The 24,018-nt window shown below is 43.9% G+C and overlaps 1 protein-coding gene across 1 annotated transcript in view; it reads right to left on the reverse strand.

The window, feature by feature from the left end:
* The window catches only part of LOC147886979 (uncharacterized), an 874,612-nt gene that overhangs the window by 332,879 nt on the left and 517,715 nt on the right, over positions 1 to 24,018 (reverse strand). Inside the window, exon 19 of the mRNA XM_087394085.1 lies at positions 5,572 to 5,750. Coding sequence (XP_087250211.1) covers positions 5,572 to 5,750 — 179 coding nt within the window. The remainder of the gene's footprint in view (positions 1 to 5,571; positions 5,751 to 24,018) is intronic.

Genomic DNA, 24,018 nt, shown 5'->3' on the forward strand with positions numbered 1-24,018 from the left:
AGCCTTTCATAGATGAGGAGCTCTAGGAAGCTCTCAAGGCTCTCCCAACCCAGAAGCGCCTGGGTGAGGATGGCTTGACTCCGACCTTTTCAAGAACTTATGGGAGATTATCTCCACCCCTTTCCCTTTAGCCTGGCACTAGGAGATTTTTGACATAGGCTTTCTCCCTCAGTTCTTGAGCAGGAGGTGGATTTGTTTGATCCCGAAAGGGGGAGATAGGTCAGACATCCGATAGTGGAGGCTTGATTCTGCATACAAGATCCTCACCAAGGTCTTGAGTCTGCGGTTACGACCTCATCTTACTGACATCATCCATGACACACAGACTAGGTTTGTCTAGCAGAGTAGCATCTTGGACAACATCTTCACGTCCTCGGAGGCAATGAATTGGTCCAGGGAGGAGTCACAGCCGCTACTGGCCATCCTTCTCTTGGACTTTGAGAAGGCCTACAACATGGTGGAGTGGTCTTTCATGGAGGGCACTATGAGGAGATTGGGTTTCTCAGAAATATGGGTCAGAGGAGTTTCAGTGTTATATGCACGGAGCTCTAGTCAGATGCTTATTGGAGGACACACATGCGAGGCCTTTCCTCTCTCTCGCTCGGTCCACCAGGGCTGCCCACTCACTCCCTTCCTCTTCTTGTTTGTGGTGGAGACTTTGAGCTACTATTTGAGATCACAGGTGGCGGGTCTCACAGGGTTGAGACTCCCAATCAGACAAGAGGAGGAGCTACTCGACTCGAAGTTTGTAGATGACACAGCCTTGTATGTTGAGGGCACCACAGCCAGTCTGGAGAGAGTAAGGGACGCCCTGGCTATTTACTATGAGGCCTCGGGGGCACGGATAAACTGTACGAAATCTATAGGTTTCTTTACACGCTTTGAGAAGACACAAGAGATCCGTGAGTGGGGGAGTGACTTTGGCTTCAAATGGATACCGTGGGGCCAGATAGCGAGATATCTCGGATGCCAGGTGGGTAATGACATTACAGTAGAGCAATAGATTGCCCCGGTCCTTAAGAGTGTTCGGCGCACGCTTCTCTATTGGAGCTCGGCCAAACGAAGCCTGCTTGTTTGATGGACTAGGGAATGATACTCACACATCGTCTCTACCTTGCGCTTGAAAAAGGTGATGCTTAGTCTCAAATTTGATTTCACAGCGTAAGGCCTTAGACTCATCATTGTACCAATTATTGTAGGGTATTGAGCCATGGTTAAGTTGAAGGAACAAATTGAGAAAGGTTTTGAACACAAGTCAGCAAAAAGTGGTCACATAGAAACTCCAATAGAATGCTCAATGCAAATGAAGTACAAGGACTTGGTGTATATAGTACCCAGGTACTACGCACCAAAATGCCCTGAGGACTTCGCCAATTTTCATCGCACGTAATGCTTCTTATACCAATTTTGGTCTACGGGAAGTCTTTTCTCCACTCTCCTCAAGTACCTCCTAGTTCTCTCACTAGCCCCTTCAAACATTTTAGAACTACTCGGTATAAGACCTTTCCCTAGAACCCTAGAACACCACTTCACTTGTGCTACTCAACACCAATAGTGTCCCACCATAATCGCCATAAACTGCCTGAGGGGGGGGGGTCCTTCCACTTCCGAAAGTGTTACCAGAGGCCTAGGGCCACTGGTGCAAGGAACAAGTAGGGAAGTGCCACTGGTGTCACCGATGGTGCATGCGGGACGATGTTGTCAACGACGGAATGCGTGAGGAAAATGGTATCACCGAAGGTGTGCGAGCGAGTGCAAGAGTGATGAAAGCCTAGCAAACAAAGTTACAAGAGCCATCCTTAAATATTAAGGCAAGATAACTCAAGCCACATAACATAGGGACCGTTATACCAAGTGAAGGGGGATGAAGAGGAAAATACACGAGGTGAAGGAGAGCTACAGTTGTGAACAGAGATGGAGGGAAGCATAGTATTAAGAGTAGAAGAGGAGAACACCAGCAGGACACCACCACGTTACACTTGGAGAGAGCTCCCGACTCAAAACCTCCTTGTCACTATCTTGTTCCCCTTACAATCATAGAATGCCCTTTCCCTCCTTTCCCCACCCCATCATCCCCCCGCTCCCATGGAGGGTCCTGTTCTCTAGCTGAGAATCTTATCCCCTTCTTGCCATTGGTGGTGGCTCTGTGTCTCTTAGCCGTTCCACCCCTCGGACTCTTCATGGCTTCAACCACTTTTGACTCGCTAGCCTCCTCCTAGTTGGTGATATGATGACCCCATGTGCACCTCTCTGTGCGCCGCTTAGCTCTTTGAATCCTTTGGTGTGCATTTATCTCCTCCATGTGAGCTCCTGGCTGGCTGCCGCTCTGCACCACCATTGACATAGTTATGACATGATCACTTAGGTGGACTCATGAGAGATCTTGCCGGAGTACACAAGTGACCACGGTTATCTCTAGTTGACATAGTTGTGACCTGTTTGACATGGCGGCACAGTTGTCACCTTGTTCGCTCGCCGACATAGTTGTCACCTAGTCAACTCACCGACATAGTTGTCACCTGGTAAGCTCACTGACATAGTTGTCACCTCGTTAGCTCACCGACATAGTTGTCACCTGGTTGGAATGGATTGAACTCGAATATCTGCAACAATGGTAGAGGCGATGAGGAGTGAGGGATGTGTGGAAGGCAGAGGACATTAAGGAAAGATGAGAGACTATCAAGAAGGAAGGGAGGCAAGTGTGGTGTGAGGATGGTGTCCTGCGATCAGAGAGGTTAGGGGTAGGCTGAAGTGAAGAGGATAAGGGAGCCTAGAATCGAATAGACATGACCAACAATTGTCATGGGTAAGACCTAGGGGAAGGGGGACTGCCCCTCCCCCACTGAGGATCGCCAAAATTGTAGAAGAGTTTGTTCTATATATTCAACAGGAACACAGCGGTAGTAGCTGCAACGGGAGCTGAATACGCAACAGATATCCTACTTGCGGCCTTGTTCGAAAAGCTATGCATCCAAAGATTCACAAGGATTGAATCCCCTGTCTGAACTCTATCAGCACATCCAATGGTGAATCCTCTTGTATCGGGTAACAACCAAAAGGGATTTCGTACTTCTATTCTTAATATTAATTGAATGACGAGGAGCCGTATGAGGTGAGATTCAAGAAGAATATCTGCAACAGTTGTAGAGGTGATGAGGAGTGAGGGATGTGTGGAAGGCAAAGGACATTAAGGAAAGATGAGAGACTGTCAAGAAGGAAGGGAGGCAAGTGTGGTGTGAGGATGGTGTTCTGCGATCAGAGAGGTTAGGGGTAGGCTGAAGTGAAAAAGATAAGGGAGCCTAGAATCGAATAGACATGACCAACAATTGTCATGGTGGGTACGACCTAGGGGAAGGGGGGCTGTCCCTCCCCAACCAGCTGAGGATCGCCAAAATGGTAGAAGAGTTTGTTCTATATATTCAATCAAGAAGAAGAACAATGATAGAGAAGACTCAACTAAAGATCTCCATTCCTCTAAATGAAATCTTCTTTAGATACAATCCATGGCCACTACTCCAAGGCTACTCCACAACCCATCATATGTGGGATAAATTCTTTTGTACCACGTGCCACTCTCCTCCTCAATCCCCCATGAAAGGCCTCTCTTCTCCATTGTTCGATTAGGGTGAATTAACCCCGTACCCCTGAAAAGGTGCACAAGGTCACTGCCACATAGGAGATTGGACTTGACCTTTCTAAGAGAAGTCAAAGGAAGTCTTCTCCTTGAAATCTCTCCACCTCCTCTCATGCTAGGCTATGTAGTGGTTTCATTGTGTTCTTGCAGCTAGCTGCTGCATTTCAGTTTTGTTCATCTTTTAGCCAATGATTGGTATTTTAATTGCAGCCATCTTTACGTGTGCATCAATCAAACCTATGTGGAGGGCGTAGACTCACTGCAGTCTACGCCTTGCATTTTCTATAGTCCATGTGTCTCAGCCATCCCTGCCAATATTATTTTCTTCTCCATAGTTTCAAACACTCCACCATTGATCACCACACCACATCTTTCTATGGGCCTAACGTTCATGCCAAGGCAAGCCCCATTATTTAATCATTGGACATATAGGTTTTCCCCCTTCTTAGGCTTCTTAGGGATCCCTATTCTTCAGTCCACAGGTGTGTTGGTTCCCCCCCTTCTTGGGGCACATTTAAGGTTCCATTTCTGGTTTCAGGAGTATATTGAGCTTTCCATCTTCTTGGGGAGATCCTTTTTTTCAAAATGGGTGTATTTGTCCCAAATTTTCAAAGGAATCCACATTTTGTAACAATATAATTTTGGTACTTTTATCCCAGTGCATTCTCATAGAGATATATTTTTTCCTATTACGTTGTATGCGATTCAGTTTTGCATATGTATGCATTTCATGCCTGGATTTTTGAACCGTATTTAACCTTTTTGTGGCAATTTTAAGTCTTGATTAATCTTTGAAAAGGTTTACAATTGTGCTATCCACCGCACACCAGCCCTTTGGAGGCTACGTCACTAGTTTGGTCAGCTCACTGCTTATAAGAACCCATTAGCAGGTGCAAAGAGAGCTGGCATGTCTAGGTTTTCAGACATCTTGGGTAAGTTAGATGGGTGCTGCTATGGGCTCAGAGTGACGTGTGATTTTCTAGCAGACGCTGTAGTCACCACTGAATAAAATAAGCTGGGGAGCTTGACTCTGCTTTCAACCAGAAAGCCTACAGTCTCATTGAATTGTATGCAACAGCCTAGAGCGAATGCCATAAAGAAGCAGAAGCAAATAGATGAATATATGCGGCGGAGAGGTAAAAACACAGTTTTAACAAGAAAGATTTTGGTAGAGCAGATAAAAGAATGGAGTTATTGCAAGAAGGTGGATAAGGCCCCATTGACATGGGGGAATCTACGCCACCACATAAAGTGAGGGGTTCTCCCACAGGTAAACCTGCTAAAAGCAATGCCTATCAAGGTAATAGAGACAAGGAAACAGCTCATATGACAGGAGGCGCTCCGCTACCAGCAGGACCCATAAACCATCATTTCCCTAAGATGAGGCCATCAAACACAATTCACAGCCAATACTTCTGGCCCATCATATGTGGTATACCTATTCCTGTACTATGGAGCACTCGCCTACTAAATTTTACTCCTAAACCTCCATGTCATTGAAATATTATACCTGTGATATTGTGGCCTTCTTTTAGACCTCTATATAGGAGCAACACTTTCTCTTGCTGTGTTTCCCACGTATTTTCTTTCATCACAACGTACATTATATATGATTCTTCTTGATTTTGAGTGGTGGTTCCACTATTTTAAATGTTTGGAAAGAGTAAAACATTTTTTCATGTCAAGAAAATAAAGGATTTATGATAACATAAAAGAAAGACCTCATATTGGGATTCTTCTTGATTTTGAGTGGTGGTTCCACTATTGTAGATGTTTGAACAGTTTTTCATGTCAAGAAAATAAGGGATTTATGATATCATAAAAGAAATACCTAATATAGGAGACAGCTGTTTTGAAATCTCATTTATATATTGTGTTGATTCTACATGTTATCCACAAGATAATGTGTGTAACGGAGTTCAGAAATGTGATGTAACCTGCAGGTCCTTCAGGTGCACCACCTAGGTTTAAATGAAGAGCACCCATCAAAGTACGATAGCAACGGTCTGTCAATGGTGTTATGACTAGCCGACTACTATTTCCCAAGTATTCAAATGCATAATTTTGAGAAGCATTGGTCATGCGTACCACGATAACATCATTCTCATAAGCATACCTGCAGAAATATCCCACAACTTCATTGCTCTGTCATGAGATCTTGAGATTACTTTCATGAAAAAAAAAAGTCTTAATGAAAACCATCACATTTTCATTCCTAGAATACGTTGCTGATGTAAAAGCATATACGGCATCCCATACGCTGAGATTAGTATGTCATTACAAAACATAGGAGAATCAGTGGCACCAACAGATCGAACCCCAAAAAACAAGAGTGAGGTTATAGGGACTACCAAAGATCATATACTATCACAGTACTACTTGTTTACAAACGAAATTATATTTAGTCTCAAAAAATTTGGGCTCCAAAGGAATCTCTTTTATTTCAAAGGAGTTGAACCTTTCTGTTTACCATTGAACAGAATTTCAACAAATTGGACATTTTGTTCATAGGGATTAAAAATAGCACGTCAAAACAGAATACGTTGTGCTTTAAATGGGAGATCAAATAAATCCAAATGTGTTATAAATAGGGAAGACTAAATATCGTTTGCCATCTAAAAGCCCCTCCTCTCACCTCTCAGCACATCCCCTCTCAGCATCTCTTTTGTCCCTTCTCTCTCAGCCCCTCCTCTTTCAGCCTCCTAAAAATGATGGACAGAGATTAGATAATGTTTGAGTTGGCCTCTCACCTTTGATTGGCGAATGGATATCCATTTGGCCAATCCTCAACTGTTTCTACTGGCCATGAGAACCTACATTTTCTCAAAATATAAGACTTTACAGATCCAAAAAGATGGGGATCTTGAAAGCTCCACCACCGTTTATGTACGCGAGGGTCCCACTCTTCTAGCTCATTGGCCAAGGATTGGATATTTGTGGCCTTACCTACAAACCTCGGTCCCCTCCTTTCTAATGTTTGATTATTGGGATGAGGCTTCTTCAATGTGGCTTTCAATTCTCCTAAAGACACAAGCATAGTGTTTAAGGCTAACCCCTTGGTGCATGGCTCCAAAAGAACTTTCCTTTCACCCATTTGCAGCACTTTTGGGCAATTTACTAGAGGTTGCCTAAAGAGAAGAAAAGACCCAGTGTGGCTCCCCCTCGCAGTGCTCCTTTGGAACCTCCTACACACCTAGCACCAACTATGCGTCCCACTCATTCCACACTAGCTGCATGTCCAGCACATGTTGCCCCCACTTGAAAAAGGGTGCAAGGTGCAAACATAGAGGCAGGGGTGCAGCAGCAACAAGTGGAGAGGACAAAAGCAACTAGCAGAGGGGTGGCAGCACGTGGGGAGGTAGAAGCACGTGGGTGTCTAGCATCAATGGCACATCCCAATCGTCCAACACATGTTGCCCCCTCTTGAAAAAGGGTGCGAAGTGCAAGCACATAGGCAAGGGTGGAGCAACAAGAACTGGGGAGGACAGGAGCAGTTATAGCGGAGGGGTAGCTGACAAAGGCCCGTCTCTTGCGGTGTGTCAACCGTCGAAAGATCCGTTGTGCCTTAGATTACGTCAACTGACCTCAGAGTTACGGGAAACGGCGAAATGGAAACGGGAAACGGAAATGGAAACGGAAACGTTTCGGGATTTTTGAGAGGGGGTGAAACAGGGAAACGCCACGTCATCAAGGGGGTTTACAAAAGGGGGTTTAGAGTAATGCATACACACATTTAGAGTGCTCTACCTTCAAAAAAAGTGCACAATAAGCTATAGCTCTATCTAGTACCATTAATATTGATTGTAACTTTGAACTTTGGAGATTCAACTTTCATTGTTCAACCAGTTACCAATCACACAATGCAAATTTCAATTACGCAAGGTGGGGTAATTTATAAATCCTATAACAAGTTACAAAATGGAAAAATGATTCATGATTCATGATATTTAAGAAACCAATCATGATTCATAAATGGTAATTCAGCTTTCAAAGCCCAAATGTCATAGTAACAAAAAGAAAGCTCAAACCCAAAAAAGGCTACATCGAGGATGATATCATATATGATCAAATAATAAGCTCATCCTCATCCTAAGACTCAACCTCTGCCTCCTCCTCCTCCTCATCATCATTCTCCTCTACTAACAAATCATCATCATCAGGTGAGTGGGCATCATCTGGGCTATGAAATCCAATATATTTGTCGTGCGTATACTCGTGTCTCATCTTGTTAAGCAAACGCAAGTTTGCATTAACAAAGACAAGATCATTGGCCTGTTGCGTTCACAGACGATTTCTCTTCTTTGTGTGGATATGGGCAAAGCTACTCCACAAACGCTCACAAGAAGAGGAGATGTAAGCTTGGCTTAGAGTGCGGATGGCAAGCTTTTACAACTCGAGGGAATCAGCTCCATAATCCTCCCACCATGTAACAGCCCCAACTCGAAATTTGAAATTCCAAAACTCATAAATTTCAGATTTCTAATTTTGTATTAAATAACAAATTACAAGTTCCTAAAATCTGAAAATTAAAATGAGTTAATATTACCTATCATGCTGTGCATCTGACCATCCGTACATGCCTTCCTTATTGCAATAATTGGCAAGCTGGTCTTTTATCCTCCGCCGTCCATCAGGAGTTGGCACCATCTTTTGAAGAGTGAGGCTCCAATAATGCACCTGCTGCCTTATTGGTATTTTTCCCATCTGAAACAAGTTGCAAAACATTAGACGGCCCCACATATCCCACTGCATCTGCCCACATTTGCATCAATACAGGTGCTATTTTTTGTTGCACTCCACACTCTATGGAGTGTATGTAGAGTGCAGATCCCCTACAATATGCAAGGATACCCTCTAGTGAGTGACTTCGCACATCATTCCATCCATCTGCAACCAAACTTACCCCATACTTTACCCATTTCTCTTTCACAGGTTCAATAGCTTGCTTAACTGCCACCACCTCATCCTCTAGAAGCTTGCCCCTCAAAGCATCAAATGTGGGAGGGGTATATGTGGATCCAAATGTTTTGATTTCTGACACCATCTCTTTGAAGTAGGGTGATCTAGCAACATTGAAGCTAATCCCATTGGAGTAAAAAAATCGGGCCACAGCTGCATCTACTTGTGCCTTCCTTTGTGGATGCCATGATGTGTAAAGACTGCCCTGCCTATGTGAAGTAGACCCAGATGTAGCAGGAATATTAGCAGGAGCTCCATGTGCACTCGCAGAAGAAGAAGCCGTAGTAGCAGAGGGAAGAGGACTCCGAAATGTAGTGGCCTGCTGAACACGTGCTGCATGAGCACCTGAAGAAGCTCCTACACCAGTGGAAGCCATTGTCTTTGCCCTTTTTGTAGTGGGCAATACTTCAACCTCTCTTTGCAACCTTTCTTTCTCTTGTAGTGAGATTACGGAGCATAGCCCAATCCCCCCATCCTTAATGCCAAGAAGATGACATTTGACCCTATCAAGGTTCCCTCCTTGCTCCAATCCACACCATCTGCATCTGAACTTGCGAGCTCCTCCTTTCTTGGAGTCATACTTGCCTACCAAATCAACTTTTCTCCACCAATAATCCGATTGGGTGAACTCCTTCTCTTGCTGAGGGACAACGCTTTGTGAAGCCATATCCATGAGCAAAAAGAGCACTTGTACAAGCTGCAATAGATCATTCAAAGGGAAAAGCCAAGAATCAATGGTTGCAGCCAAAAAACAACAAGATGTTTGTGGCAAGAGAAGCATAGAGATTCGAGAAAGGAAATGTGCTCACCAGTGACCAAAGCCAGGTGTCCAAAAGAGCAGCCACTCGTAGGGCTGGGACTCGGGACTCGGGAGAGAACCAGGCGGGCAAGAAATCGGGGGGGAGAGCAACAGGCAGAAGGGCAAAAACACGTGATGGCGCGGGCGGCATTTTTATTATTTTGCCCTCTTTTTAGGTCACGCCCGAAACAGCATGTTTTAGGTCTGAAACGGCGTTTCAGATGCTGTTTCGGTGTTTCTGATCGCCGTTTCAGCCTGCGTTTCGGGTTTCGGGGCCGTTTCGCGTTTCGGGGGGGTCTGGCACGGGGGAAACGGCATTTTGGGCCTTTGTTGCACCGTTTCGGCGTTTTAGCGTAACTATGACTGACCTAGGGCTCGCTCTTGTGTGAGGTGGGATTGCGCCTCTCTGTACTCGTCGTCAAACCAGGGGTTTTGAGGCATCTTTCCATCTCAAGCCCGTGTGGATTGGGTTGTAGGGAAGGATCTGGTGGCAGAGTTCTGTACTACTGAGGCAAGGGTGTCCGATGTATGGCCATAGAAGAGAGGAGAGTGCTCTAGCAAAACCTAACGGTGCTCCTCATCAGCCATGATGATCTCAGAAAAGCCCCTCGCTGCATAATGAACTTTTTTGACATAAGAACCACCCAGGGTTCGAGTCAACCAATTCCCAACATCTACTGCAGCAGGCATCAGTCCTAGGAAGAAAATTATAATGGCATGCTTTGCATACTCCTTAACTGGATCAAATATATCATCCACTTCCACCATAATGCCAGTGGTGGGAAGTGGATCTTTCCAACCTTTACGGGTGTCTTCAAACCCTTCATGCATAACCTCATAAACAAGCTGAGCCTCAGTAGAGTCATGAAGGGAATCATCTGAATCCATCACCTGTTTTTGTTTCTTGTTGAAAACCGACTTGTCTTTGTGAAAGGTTTTCTCATAGGAATAATCCACCATTCGAGTTAAGGAAAAGGCTTGGAAGCAGCAACGCTTTACAAGGAGGAAGGCACAACATGTACAAAACTGTACGGATTTTTCTTGGCTGTACAGACAAAATCGTACAGATTGGTGGCAAGGTCAACAAACACTTTTTCTCTACTCATGGGCCCAGACATAGTAGAGATAGTGTCTCGCAGCTTGTTGACTCAGATGGGGTGTTACAGTCAGATCCTGATGCTGTCATGCGTGTAGCTTCAGATTATTTTTTATTCCTTCTTACTACAGATTCGGGTACACAGGCTATAGATGATGCCAGAGAGGTTATTTGGCAGTGTATCCTTGTACTGGTGAAGGATGAGATGTATGCTTCTCTGGATGCACCTTTCACCAATGCAGAATTCAAGACTGCATTACTTGCCCTTCACAAGGTTTAGTGCCCAGGTTTGGATGGACTTACCCCTTCCTTTTTTATTACTTTTTGGGAGTAGATTGGTGATCACATTACATCAGCCCTGCAGGGCGTGTGGGACTATGGTGAGATGCCGGACTCACTTACAGATGGTCTCATTCATCTCATCCCAAAGGGGGGTAATAGGAATCTAGTGTCTCAATGGAGACCCATCACTCTATTGGGCACTTGTTACAAGATTCTGGCGAAAACCATTAGTTCTTCCAGATTTAATTCATGACACACAGATAGGGTTTGTGCATGGCAGAAGTATATTTGATAATATTTTCTCATTTTGGAAGGCCTCAGAATGGGCCATGTAGAGCCGCCAGAGATTGGCCATTCTACTCTTGGACTTTGAGAAAGCTTACGACAGAGTAGACTGGGATTTTTTAGAGGGTACTCTATCTCGCTTTGGTTTTTCAGATGCATGGATTAAAGGAGTATCCTCTCTCTACAGATCAGCTCGTAGCTAGGTGCTCATTGGGGGGGTAAGAGGGGACAGATTTCAGATTTCCAGATCAGTCCGCCAGGGATGTCCTCTTGCCCCTTTTCTTTTCTGTTTGTGGCGGAAGCTATGAGTATCTACCTTAGATCTCAAGCTGATATTTATGGGCTGAGGCTTCCTATCCGCCGGGAAGAAGAGCTCCTGGATAGTGAGCCGGCAGATGACACGGCTGTTTTTTTGGATGCCACCCCCAGGACACTCACTTTCTTCCGGACAGCCTTGGATTTATTTTGCATGGCTGCACGTGCACACATTAATTGGCATAAATCCAATGGCTTTTGGATTTGTGAAGATGACACCCCGGATTGGGGTAATGATATTGCCTTCACTTGGGTACAGAGGGGCGTCTCTGTCAGATATTTGGGCTGCCAGGTTGGGGTGGGCATCTCTCCCTCACAACAGTTTGCTCCGGTGTTGGAGAGCATCAGAAGAAAGCTCCTTTTCTGTGGAGCTCAGCCAAACTTGACTTGGCTTCCAGGGTGGTGGTGGTTAACCAGGTTCTTCTAGCCATAGCATGGTTTGTATGCTCTTGTTGGTGCCACTCTAGGGATTGTATCACTCAGCTTAAGAGACCCGCACGAAATTTTTTATGGAGTGGTCTAGATGGCACAACTGATGTTACAGCCAGGGTGGCTTGGGAGACCTTGTTTCTTCTTACAAGAGAAGGGGGTTTGAATATCATCGACCCGGATCTACAATGCAGAGCCTTACTCTGCAAGGTCATTGTGAGAGGACTTATGCCAGGGCAAGAGCCTTGGAAGGATTTCTTTATCACATGCATATAGTCTTGCACGCCCACTTCAGGAGAGGATTGGACACATAGTACCAGATGGGTTTTCACCACAGCCCACCTCAGATCTTCCTCTTCCCCTCTTATGGTTGCTATCCTGAAAGCATGGGCCAGCTTCAGGAGTACACTTCGCAGAATTCCCCCATCCACCCGTGAAGAGATTGAAAGGCAGCCTATCATGTGAAATGACAGTATTTTGGATGAGCATGGCAGACCACTTGGAGCTTCTCCTTACATGCAGTGGCCAAGATGGGAGAGGGGCCCTGCATCTACCATGGGAGCATGGAAAGCATTCAGGAAGCTTCTCGCAGACTGACAGGCCCAGATGGCTCTTAATCTCAGAGGAAGTGCAGGGAGAGTCCAACAGATTGATGCAGCCTTGCCCTTGGATTGGGTGGACACAGATGACATGCCTATTACTTGCTCCACATGGATGGGGGCATTTTCCAGATTGGGAGTTCCTTTACAGGTGATTGCTTTTCATGACACACATGAGGATGCCTTAATCTTTTATGTTTCTTCGGGGGGGCAGGCTATCCAAATCCACAGACGATATCTTGTTGGAGGTACCGTTTTAGCCAGTCAGGATAGTGGGCTTCATGGAGCATGGCTCTCTTTCACAGTGGTACTTGGATCCTGACTGGCTTCTCATCGCCCTGGGCTCATGGAGGCTGTGGCTCTATGGAGGTGTCTCAATTAAGTTTTTGCAGTGGGACCCTGGGGAATGGGAATGGATAGATGAAGGGCACTGAGAGAAGGGCATCTCCTTATTTCGTTACACGGTCAGTAATGCCAGGAAATTCCAGCTCAGCTGTAGGGGTTGGAGGCCTACCAGAGCTCCTCATTGGGAGAACTTTCAGATTTCTGCTGACTTGCAGAAAATTTTTTAGCAAAGGCTCTGGAAATCCCACCGGAATAGAAAAATCACTCTCTTCTTTTGGCTTTTTATTCATGGTGGGATAGCAGTGAACCAATGGAGATCCAGGTTCGGAGCTGACCCTTCTTGCCCTCATTGCCTTTCTGCTTTGGAGACAATACAGCACTGCCTTTGGGATTGCAGACAGGCGAGAATCATATGGAAGGGGATGGCAAGACTTCTCAGCACTTTTATTCGCCTACCTTTCTTCATGACCTGGGGATCAGTGGCTTGGCTCACTCTTTCAGGGCCCCAGGTCTTCTTTGAGAGACTTGACTCCTCTTGGGCTCTTCACATCCGACGACACCTTGTGGAGTCGTGCTCTCTAGAGGATGTTCCGGCCACTCTCTTCAGGGCTGCTCATTCCTGGGTTGACTCTCCTTGGGAGGTCTTAGCTAGCATTGCAGCATGGCACATTTGGAGAGCCAGATGCACTGAGGCTTTGGAGGGTTCTCAGGTTTACCCTTCTCAGATCTTGGCCAGTACTTGGACAGATATGGTACACTCTGATGGCCATTTGGGCGACCATGCAAGGATCATCTCGAGCAGCCTCCTCGAGGAGAGTTCCTTTTCTCAGAGATTGGAGAGACTCTCCCTTCTTTGATGAGACTTCTATAGGGTTGAGTTGGCATTTTCAGCCTCAGCCTTGGTTTCTTTCTACCTCATTCCTCTGAGGTGTTTTTATTACATGCTTAGCATGTTGTATTACCACACAGAGCTTGCTCTAGCGAGTTTCTTTCTTTTTTAATAGAAGTCTCTCTTTTGTAACAACCAAAAAAAAAAAAAAAAAAAAACGGATTTTCGACAGTACGTTTTTTTTTTCTCCCCTGATAGGCAAATTGTACTTCCCTGACTGTATGGATTTTTTTGACTGTACGGACAAAAGCGTGCGGATTTTTGACTTTTTTTTTTCCCTGATAGAGCATACGGAAGCAAAACGGACGTCAAACGGAACCTCGAGGGTGTCAAATTGAGGGAAAAACAAGCAGCTGTAGCGTGGGAGCACGAGGGCTAGCACGGGATCTCTCTCCAGTGACGCACACACTTTTTTTTTTTTTTTGTGGGAAGAAATCTTTTATTGCTGTAAAATAATTACATTCATAGTTACTTCAAAAGTGGAGTAACTACTACTCAATTGAAAATCTCAGTATAAGCTGTATATACATCCTAATCAATCAAATGAGTCTGAACGCAATCATAGAATGATTGCTGCAGAGATCGTTTGAAAAAAACAAAAGATGAAAACAGGGGATCACCAAAGACTCTATGATTTCTGTCCATCCATAGAGTCCACAGTGCCCAGTAGCGTACCCATACAAAAAATAGATCAAAAGCCTGTCTAGCTGGATGAAAACCAAACAACCAGAAGAACCTGTCAAAAGTAACAGTAGGAAATCTCGCTCGAAGCCTCTGTCGGATGAGAGCGATGAAATCACAAGTGTGTGGATAGTGCCAGAAGATGTGAAGCACAGATTCAGCAGAGTGTAGACATCTATGGTAAATAGCCGGACCAGTATGTCTATGTGCGAGTAACTGGCCAGATGGAAAAATGCCAAGTAGGACTCGCCAAAGGAAAAGCTGTTGCCGAAGAGGGACTTTATAATGCCAAAGGAGATGCAGTCGCTTTCTCCACCACTTTAGTGGGTGATCCATATGCCAAATAGAATTTCTCTGTCAGAAATCCAAGGTGGAAATAATAACACTTTATACAGAGATGACACTGTGATATGTGAGAGCTTCAAAGGATGGGCTGAAGAGGAATAAGAATGTAAAGTCCAATCCTCAAGCCTATTCATAAGTTCCAAATGAGGTACCGGCAAGAACGGTTGAAGCATTGCTGAAATCTGATGCCATAAAGGACGATAATGAGCTCCCAAACCGTATTTGCTAGCAGCCATAGAAAAGGATAAAAGAGTGCCATCATCTTGAAGTACATCCACCACAGAAGAAATGCCTTTGAAAGAGAGAAAATAAGAACGTCTGGGTTCTTGTATGGCCAAAGAAGGGTGGAATACTTTAGACCAATAAATATTCTCAGCCCTCAAAGAATTGCCCGACAAAGAATCCCTGCCATTCCATTCGAAGTGGGATAAAATATGTTTCCAATCAAGTAGACGAGATACAAAAGGGCAGCCTCTAATCTTGCCTTGGATAGAGCCAAATAGGAAATCCCACTGGGTAGGCTGCCAATGCCCAAAAGCAGAAGTATCAATATGTAATAAAAGAGAGCGGATCATGAAAGCCCAAGGCGGATCTCCTTTCATAAACTGCAACATCATTTTCCCTCTGTGAGCAAGTAGATGCATTTGAATATTGAGAATGTTCAGACCTCCGTGCATCTTTGGAGAGCAGAGACGATGCATAGAGAGTAATCTGAGACTTTCTGAGACTTTTCTTGCCAATTTTTGAACACCAGAAAATTTCCATGATAGCAGACATAAAGGAAACCAGATCTCCCTTAGTGAACATAATGAGAGGCAGATAAAATTGTATGTATGCTATCAAAATGGATTGTGTTATTCGCAAACGAACATGTAATGGCCAAGTTGCAAGCTTCCAATATTCAAGTTTTGCCCTCAACTTTGTGAGCACCCAATCAGTTTGTTGAGAACGGGTGAGTCCCCAACCTAGAGGATAGCCAAGATGCCGAATCAATTGAGAAGTGGGAACAATTTTCCCATGCCACAAAAGACTATGCCATTCATGAACAAAACCATATTGCGCAGGATGCAACCCATCATGTAAAAACCCCTTTAGCCGATCGACAATCATTTTGGTAGTAACTTTGTAAATGACTGCCATAAGGGTGATAGGTCTCCAGTCAACCAAAGATTCACAAATTTTCTTTTTTGGAAGGAGTTTAACAAGACCTCTCTTCCATGTGTCTGGCATTTTCTGATTTTGCCAAGCAGCCTTTACCATATGCAGCAATGTATGCTTCAAAAGAGGCCAACATTCTAGAAAAAACTCAACTGTAAGACCATCCCATCCTGGAGATTTCCATTTACCACAAGATTTGATTGCATCTAACAATTCCCTCTCAGTAAAAGGTTCCTCCAATTCCAAAGGTTGAGTAGTGGAAATAATAGGAGAAACATGCTGTAACAGTAAATTTCTTGCAGATAAAACCTGCTGCAAGGGAGGAACTACAGAACCAAACTGCTGAGAGAAATGATGCACACAAACAGAAGCAAGCTGTGACTGTGAGGTAGTCCATGAACCATCAGGCATAAGCACCCTGCAAATTTCTGTTTTTAATCTCTTCTGATGCAAGCTTTTGAAAAATTGTTTGGAAGAGCAGCCTTTATCTCTAAAGGCTCTTTGTCTTGCTCTAGTCTCCCATTTAACCAATTTCCTGTGATCATTGAGTTGAAGACAATGCCTAGCTTGGCATAGTGTTGTTTGCTCATGCAGGGACAACGAATGAAGATGACTGAGTTCGGTGAGGTCCTGACAAGTGAATTTGGCCTCAGCAATAGTTTCCCTAAGAGTCTTCATGTAAGACTTGCCATAACCTCTAATCACAACTTGCATTTTGGAAACAAAAGAATCCCATGCATTATCAATATCAATATGTCTGTGAGAAGACAAAGAATGAGATGCTTCAGTAACCATGGCCTTGAAAGCAGCATGCTGCAAATAGCTATTGTTTACTATCAGATGTCGCCTTTGTGACAATCTATCATCTGGCATATCATAAAAGGATAACCTCAACCATAGAGGTGCATGATCTGAATGCACAAAGGCATAGCCAATCCACATTTTGCATGTAACATCACCATTTTGTTGCGGAGCTACACTATACCATCGATCCAGACGTGCCTGATAAGAAGAAAGGGCATTATGTTGGAAGGTGTATCCGGGTGACAAAGGCTGCAATTCCTTCCAAAGATCAACCAAATCAAGATGCATCAGTAATTGAGACCATGCATGCCTTTCAGGAGTTAACATATGAGTATGTCCGGAGGTATTGTCACCCTGTTGCGGAGCATTATTGAAATCCCCACATATAAAGGCATGATATCTCCATGGATATTGTTGCATGGCATCCCAAATTGCAGTTCTTTCTCAGGAGGATTGAGGTGCATAGACAGAAGCAAATTCAAACACCTCTCCTTGAATGATGCATTGAAGAATAAGCCATCTGCCTTGATTGTCATTTAGAGCAATAACTGGCTGAAGCTCATGCTTGATCAGAAAGACTACCCCTGAGAAAGAGTGCTCCATAGCATAGAAAATATCATAGCCATAGTAGTGACCTGTCTTTCCTACATAGACATGTTGGTTGTGTTCTTGTAATGCCACTATGTTACAGCCACACAGATTTCCATTTCCTACTGTCACACATCCCCTGGACATTAAGTGTAAAACATTTGATATGAGCAGTCATATTTACAGATATTTATAGTAAAATAATAGCTATGTACAACATAAAATTTTCATGATGTCAGCCTTGCATTTTGATCTCAGGGTCAAGGCACCTTCCCTGAGAAGAAATATCCACCTGAGGGGTAGACAGCAAAGCAGCAACCTCTTCTTCAGGGAAGAGTGTTCTGCTAGCTGTCACTGCAGCCCATGTGATCCCAATTCCTGTATTGACCTCTGGGGAGTTTCCACTAGAAGACACACCATGCCCAGTGCGAGGGGGTGGAAGTCTTCGAGCAGAAATAACTTTTCTTGGACTTGCCATCCATCAATTGGAGGTTTCGGTCCTTTTATTGAGGGTTGAATAGCAAGAGGTGAATGTGAAGAAACATTCCCATTTGAAACCACTGGAGCTTTGCCTTTATCCTGAGTTCCAAAAAGCTGTCTACTACCTTTGTTTTTATTTCCAATAGAGGTGGGAGCATCCTTGGTAGGCATTTGAACATGCAAAGTAGTAGGAGGCATTTTATGTTGATTCATTGGACACTGCGAAGCCATGTGTCCAAATTTTTTGCAGTCAAAGCAAGCCCCTGCAAATAATCCCCATTTCAATTTATAAAAAGCACTTCCCATGTCGACATTGTTCACCGTGACTGAATAAGAGTTTGGTGTGGGATTATCAGTATCCCAGAGAATACAAAATCGATTCGAGTTGCCATTAGGCCGTGGTGGGCAAACCACTTTGCCTAAAGTCGCTGCAATTTTAGGCAAGAGTGAAGCCATGCATTGCGGGAAGTCTACAACTTCAACCCAGACCGGACATCGGTGTCGGATCAAAGCCTGAAAATCCCTTGTGGGAGACCATGGCAATACGTGCACCATTTGCTGCCCAAAAAAGAGGGGTGAATGTTCCAAAAGCATTTGCCTATGAATCTCATCTACCATAATGACCTCAAAAAAACCCCTGGCTGCATAGTGTACCTTGCGAACAAACGAGCCAGCCAGTGTGCGGGTCAACCAGTTGCCTACTTCTGCATCAATGGCATCCGACCTGGGAAAAATAAAATGACTGCATTTTTGGCATATTCTCCAACTGGATCCACAATTTCATCCACTTCAACCTTGAGGCCAACCGATGGAACCGAGTCTTTCCACTCTTTCCTTGTGTCTGCAAATCCTTCATGCATGACATCATAGACCAGTTGTGCCTCAGCAGAGTCATGTACCGGGTCATGCTGACCCTCAGCCTGCTTTTGCTTCTTGCATTGAACTGAACGATCCTTTTGAAAAGTTTTTTCATAGGAATATTCTGCCATATCTTTGGAAGAAGGTGGAACCCAAAAAGGAGGTACCTGTAAAGTGATAGTAGAGAAAAAAAACAGTCCCAAAAAAAGCCCATAGAGAAGTGAAAAAGAGTGTATTTGTAAAGAGAAAAAGGGGAAAGAGAGATGTAGAGGTCGACAGAAGATTAAAAACAGTTTTATAGAGGAAAAAGAGAGAAAAAACCAGTAAAAATCCCCATATGAACTATATTTCAGAGAAAGAGGGAAGATTTTGGCGATGGAAAAGGTGCACCGGATCCAGAGACCCAAGAGGAGAGAAACGGGAGCAAAGAGCCTTCAAAATCAGTGTATAGATGCAGTCCGCAAGCAAAACCCTATATAAAATCGATCCAAGAGCCGGAGATGAACTGGCAGCAGCAACCTGTATCAGGCGAAACAGTCCGTACAGGCCATACACACATACTTTTTTTTTTTTTTTGTAAAACCACAGCTTAAATTATCAAAGACTATGTAATACAGAAGGTGAACTCCGTGATGGAGTCAACCTTTGAAAGTCAAAAGCAGTGGAAAAAAACATCCAAGACCAAAGTATCCAGATCTCCAGGCCATACACACATACACTATACACACGCACACCCAGTATATACCTTTTTTTTTTTTTTGGGTAAAATCCAGTGCATTGTATTTATATTCTCATAAATTTACAAGATGGGAAGTCTCCAAAAAGGAGAGTATCCCAAAGATCAGAAGCATAAAAAGAAAAGCTCTATGCAAGAAGCATGTAGATCACCCTCATGGCAAGCATCATATAAGGATTGCCGCAATGAGGCTCGGAAAGATTCATATGACTTGTGAATCTGCCGGCCCAAGTATGCCAAATTATGCTCATTCCAGATTGTCCAAAGAGCCCAATATCTCACTATTGAGAGAAATAGTGAGTATTGAGACAAAGACCTCATAAATCTGCCAAATAACCAAAAATGTTTCCCAAATATGTGACTCGGGAAATGGAGCCGAAGATGATCTGAAATTCTCCCAAGGAGGTCCCTAGAAGACGGGCAGTGCCAAAGCAAATGAGGGATAGTCTCTGAAGGAGCATGACACCGTAAACATGTGGATGGTGCAATGTGACGTTTGGCAAGTATGATTCCCACTGACAATGTGCCAGTCATGCATCTCCAAAGAAAAAGTCTTTGTTTCAAAGGCATTTTACACCTCCATAATATTCGGAGATTCTTCCGCCACCATGAGAGGGGCTTCTTGATATGCCACAAAGTATTAGCATATTGCTGAATCCATGGAGCAGGCTGAAGAAGCTTGTAGGCTTTGATGGAGGTCAAAGTAGGCAGAGGAACAGGATGAGAGCATGTAGCAGAGGGTTGCAATTGCCAATCCATAAGCCTGTCTGTGTCAGCCACAGGAGGAACAGGTAGAAGAGGATGTAAAAGATCAGCAATTTTCTTCCATATCGACCTATGAAAGCTTACTGATGCCACATGACGTATGTCAATTTCAAGGATACTAAGCTATTCCTCTTCATAAGGCTATTTTATCAGCAAAGCAGCCAATGAGAGCCCAAGACCACATGTAGGTTCTTGTCTGATTTTACTAGATTAAAGAAGAGAATGGGCTATGTCCCATGGCAGTATGTGGCACAGCTACTACTGACAATGGTGGAAGATAAATTTCTTATAGATTGGTTCACCATTTTTGAGAAGGCATTTGAATCTCAATTAAGGGTAGTGCACAAAGACCAGACACAGTGCAAGCTTGGCCTGCACCTCTGCATATTGCAACATTGTTTCATGATGGGGCAGGTGCCATGGTTGAATGCACTACCACTACCAGATGGAGTAGGTCCATTAGGGCCAAAAATGATGAACACCTAGAAGGGGATGAGGCAGGAAACAAGGGCATGGAACATGGACTAGTGGATCAGTAGGACTTGAGCAACAAGGAAGACATGGGGCAGGACAAAGTAAATGTGATTGATGATGTAGATGCACAAAATGGTAATGCCACACACAATTCACAGAAGCAATCACAAAATATTAGTAGACCTGTAGTGTCCTCTAGCAATGGTTCACATACTTCGCCATGGATAGGTAGATTGAGATCAGGAGGATCTCCTCAAAGAAATGCAAATAGTGGTATGCAAGTATCACAAAAAGGAATAGAGAATGTAGATCAGCCCATGGTTGATGTGAATGTAGGTCACTCTTATGTGGATGGTGAATCCAATGGCTCAGAGAATAGAGCCTTGATGATGAGTTGGGTATTCCTTCTATTGTTACACCTGGAGTAAGGAAGACAAGGGATGTTTTGAGAGCACCTGGTGGTGAGCCTATTTTGCATAGGTCTACCAAAGCTAGGTATCCTATGGATAGGCTGAAATATGATGGATTTACATCCATTCACTATGCCTATATGGTCAAAGTGATACATGAACCAAAACCCACTTCTTTTGAGCAAGCCATGGGAAATGAAAAATGGGAGAAAGCCATGGATGAAGAAATGGATGCCTTGGAAGCAAATGCTACATGGGAATTGGTACCTTTGCCTAAAGACAAGAATGGAATTGGCTGCAAGTGGGTTTATAAGGTGAAACACAATTCAGATGGTTTTGTGAACAGATACAAGGCAAGATTAGTTGTCAAAGGGTATGCACAGACATATGGCATTGATTATAAAGAAACATTTAGTCCGGTTGCAAGGATGGCAATCATAAGAGTAGTCATTGCTATGGCTGCATCAAAGGGATGGTCTTTACATCAGATTGATGTAAAGAATGCTTTCTTGCATGGTGATTTACAAGAAGAGGTCTATATGGAGCAGCCACCAGGTTATGTTCATGTTGTTCTTGTTTGCAGGTTGAAGAAAGCCTTGTATGGCTTGAAGTAAGCACCCAGAGCATGGTCTGACAAGATAGGACAGTATCTTGTCACTATTGGCTTTCAGATTTTCAAGGCAGATTTCTCACTTTATGTGAGAAAAACAGAGAAAGGCATTATGCTACTTGTCATTTATGTTGATGATTTGATCATCACATGTGATAGTGATAAAGATATCCTTCATGTGAAAATGCTATTGAAGTAGAAGTTTGAGATGAAGGATTTGGGAGAGCTGTGTTACTTCTTGGGCATTGAGGTGATTAGATCCATAAGTGGGATATGGCTCTTGCAGAGGCAGTATGGATTGGACATGCTGTCCAAATATGGGATGACAGGCTGTAAGCTTCTGGAAGACCCTACTATGTACAGACGCATAGTAGGAAGTTTGATTTATATGACTATTACCAGGCCGGATTTGAGCTATGTTGTTGGGTTGGTAAGTCAGTTTATGCAAGCTCCAAGGAAATCGCATTTGGATGCGGCTAGATGCATACTGAGGTATGTGAAGTCCACATTATAGTATGGACTATTTTATGAGACTAGGGTTTAGATATAGTTGCATGGATACACTGATGCTGATTGGGCTGGTAGTATTTCTGATAGAAGATCTACCAGTGGATATGTGTTCTCTTTTAGGAGTGCTACAGTCACTTGGAGCAACAAGAAACAGCCTATAGTTGCCTTGTCGAGCATAGAGGCTGAGTACAGGGGTGCAGAAATGGCTACATGTGAGGTAGCTTGGTTGCATAAGCTACTTTATGATATGCATCAGTCTACAGATGGGCTAGTTGTCATTTATTGTGATAGTATGAGCAGTATACACTTGGCAAATAACCCAGTCTGGCTTGTAGGGCATCCTTTCTACTTTCTACTAGAGCATTGTGTGCAAGGAGTTGCTATTGAAGACCGTTGTTCCCAGCTGCGTGAAAGTGTCATCCATGATACGCTGAGTAAGATGTAAGGACCTCTTCATCCAGGCGTACCTATCGCTATAATTCATCCTATCAGCCAAATTAATCACGTCCCCCAATTTCTCGAACATGTCAGGGAGAGCTCCTTCTTCCTCCGTAGACAGGTTGCCTGTAGGTGCCAATTGATCTAAGTGCACAAAACATGTTGGGGCCCTCGAGGTCTTCTGTGCGAGGCATTTCTGCAAAGAAATGGTGAAGATTTGATTTAGATCCTCCTCTTCCCCCATACTGGCCAATGCATAGGAGGCAGTGGCCTGAGGAAAAGATAAGACATAACCCTGATCATCTACGACATCATTGATGTATCTAATTCCCAATTTCATGAGATTATATGCCCGAACAGGTTCCTGTAAAGCAAGTGGAATGTCAAAGATGGCACTCCAATGAAGACTTTCTTTCCTCATTGAGTTTGTCCCCGAGCAATTATCAGGAGCCTATTTGACCTTGGAAAGTACTTGTTTCCAGTCAAGTATCAGAGCAGTAGAGAAAGGGCAGCCAGGAACCTTCCCTACAAATCTCCCAATGACATCTCCCAATGGTCAGTAGTCCAATGGCCATAAGCAGATGTCCTCATGTTGACACACATGGATGCTATCATACAAGTCCATGGCTGTTGTTGACAGAAAAAAGTATGGAGCATAGTCGCCTTCCTTGCAAGTACATGATATCTTATATTGAGAACATTGAGTCCCCCATGCATCCTAGGAGAGCACACCATTTCCATCTTCATCAGTCTCAATGCTTTCACAGCAGTTTTTGTCCTCCATAACAGCTCCATAGCTTGAGACATAAAGGTTGAAATATCTCTGGAGGACCAATTTAGCAAAGGCAAAAAGAACTGAACATAGGATATTACAATGGACTGTACTATTTTGAGCCTGACATGAAGTGGCCAAGTAGAAATTTTCCAATATTCCAGTTTATGTTGAAGTCTTTGGAAGATCCATTTTAACTGCTGCTTCCTGGTGATATGCCATCCTATAGGATATCCCAAATGCCTGACTACATCTTTGGAATGTACTACCTGACCTCGCCAGAGAATAGAATGCCAATCACATTGTTTCAGGGGAAGCAATTTAGATTTGTCAAAGTTGACATGCAATCCCACTGCTAATCCATACAATGATAGTGTGGTCATTAGCATGTGAACTTCCCAGGGAGAGTTCAGTGGCATAAAGAAGGAATCATCAGCATATGCTTGTGCCAAAAAAGATGCAGCCCCAGGGATTGTAAGACCAGTCATCTGTCCTGTGTTTGTAAGATGATCAAGATACATCAAGAGGGGATGGGTCGCAATGGCATAGAAGAGAGCACTAAGAGGGCAGCCCTATCTAACTGATCTACCCAATGTCCATGACCGAGATAGATGACCCCCAAGAATGCACTGAGAAGTAGAGCCAGAATAAAGCCAATAAATTGCATTTGCTATCTTGGGACCAAAGCCCAACTTTGTCATGATTTGAGAGATAAAATCCCATTGAATTGTGTCAAATGCCTTAGTGATATCTACCT

The sequence above is a fragment of the Dipteris shenzhenensis genome, chromosome 23 (genome assembly GCF_047967505.1).
Source record: "Dipteris shenzhenensis isolate YYH24624 ecotype China chromosome 23, Dip_SZ_1.0, whole genome shotgun sequence".
Classification (NCBI taxonomy): Eukaryota; Viridiplantae; Streptophyta; class Polypodiopsida; order Gleicheniales; family Dipteridaceae; genus Dipteris; species Dipteris shenzhenensis.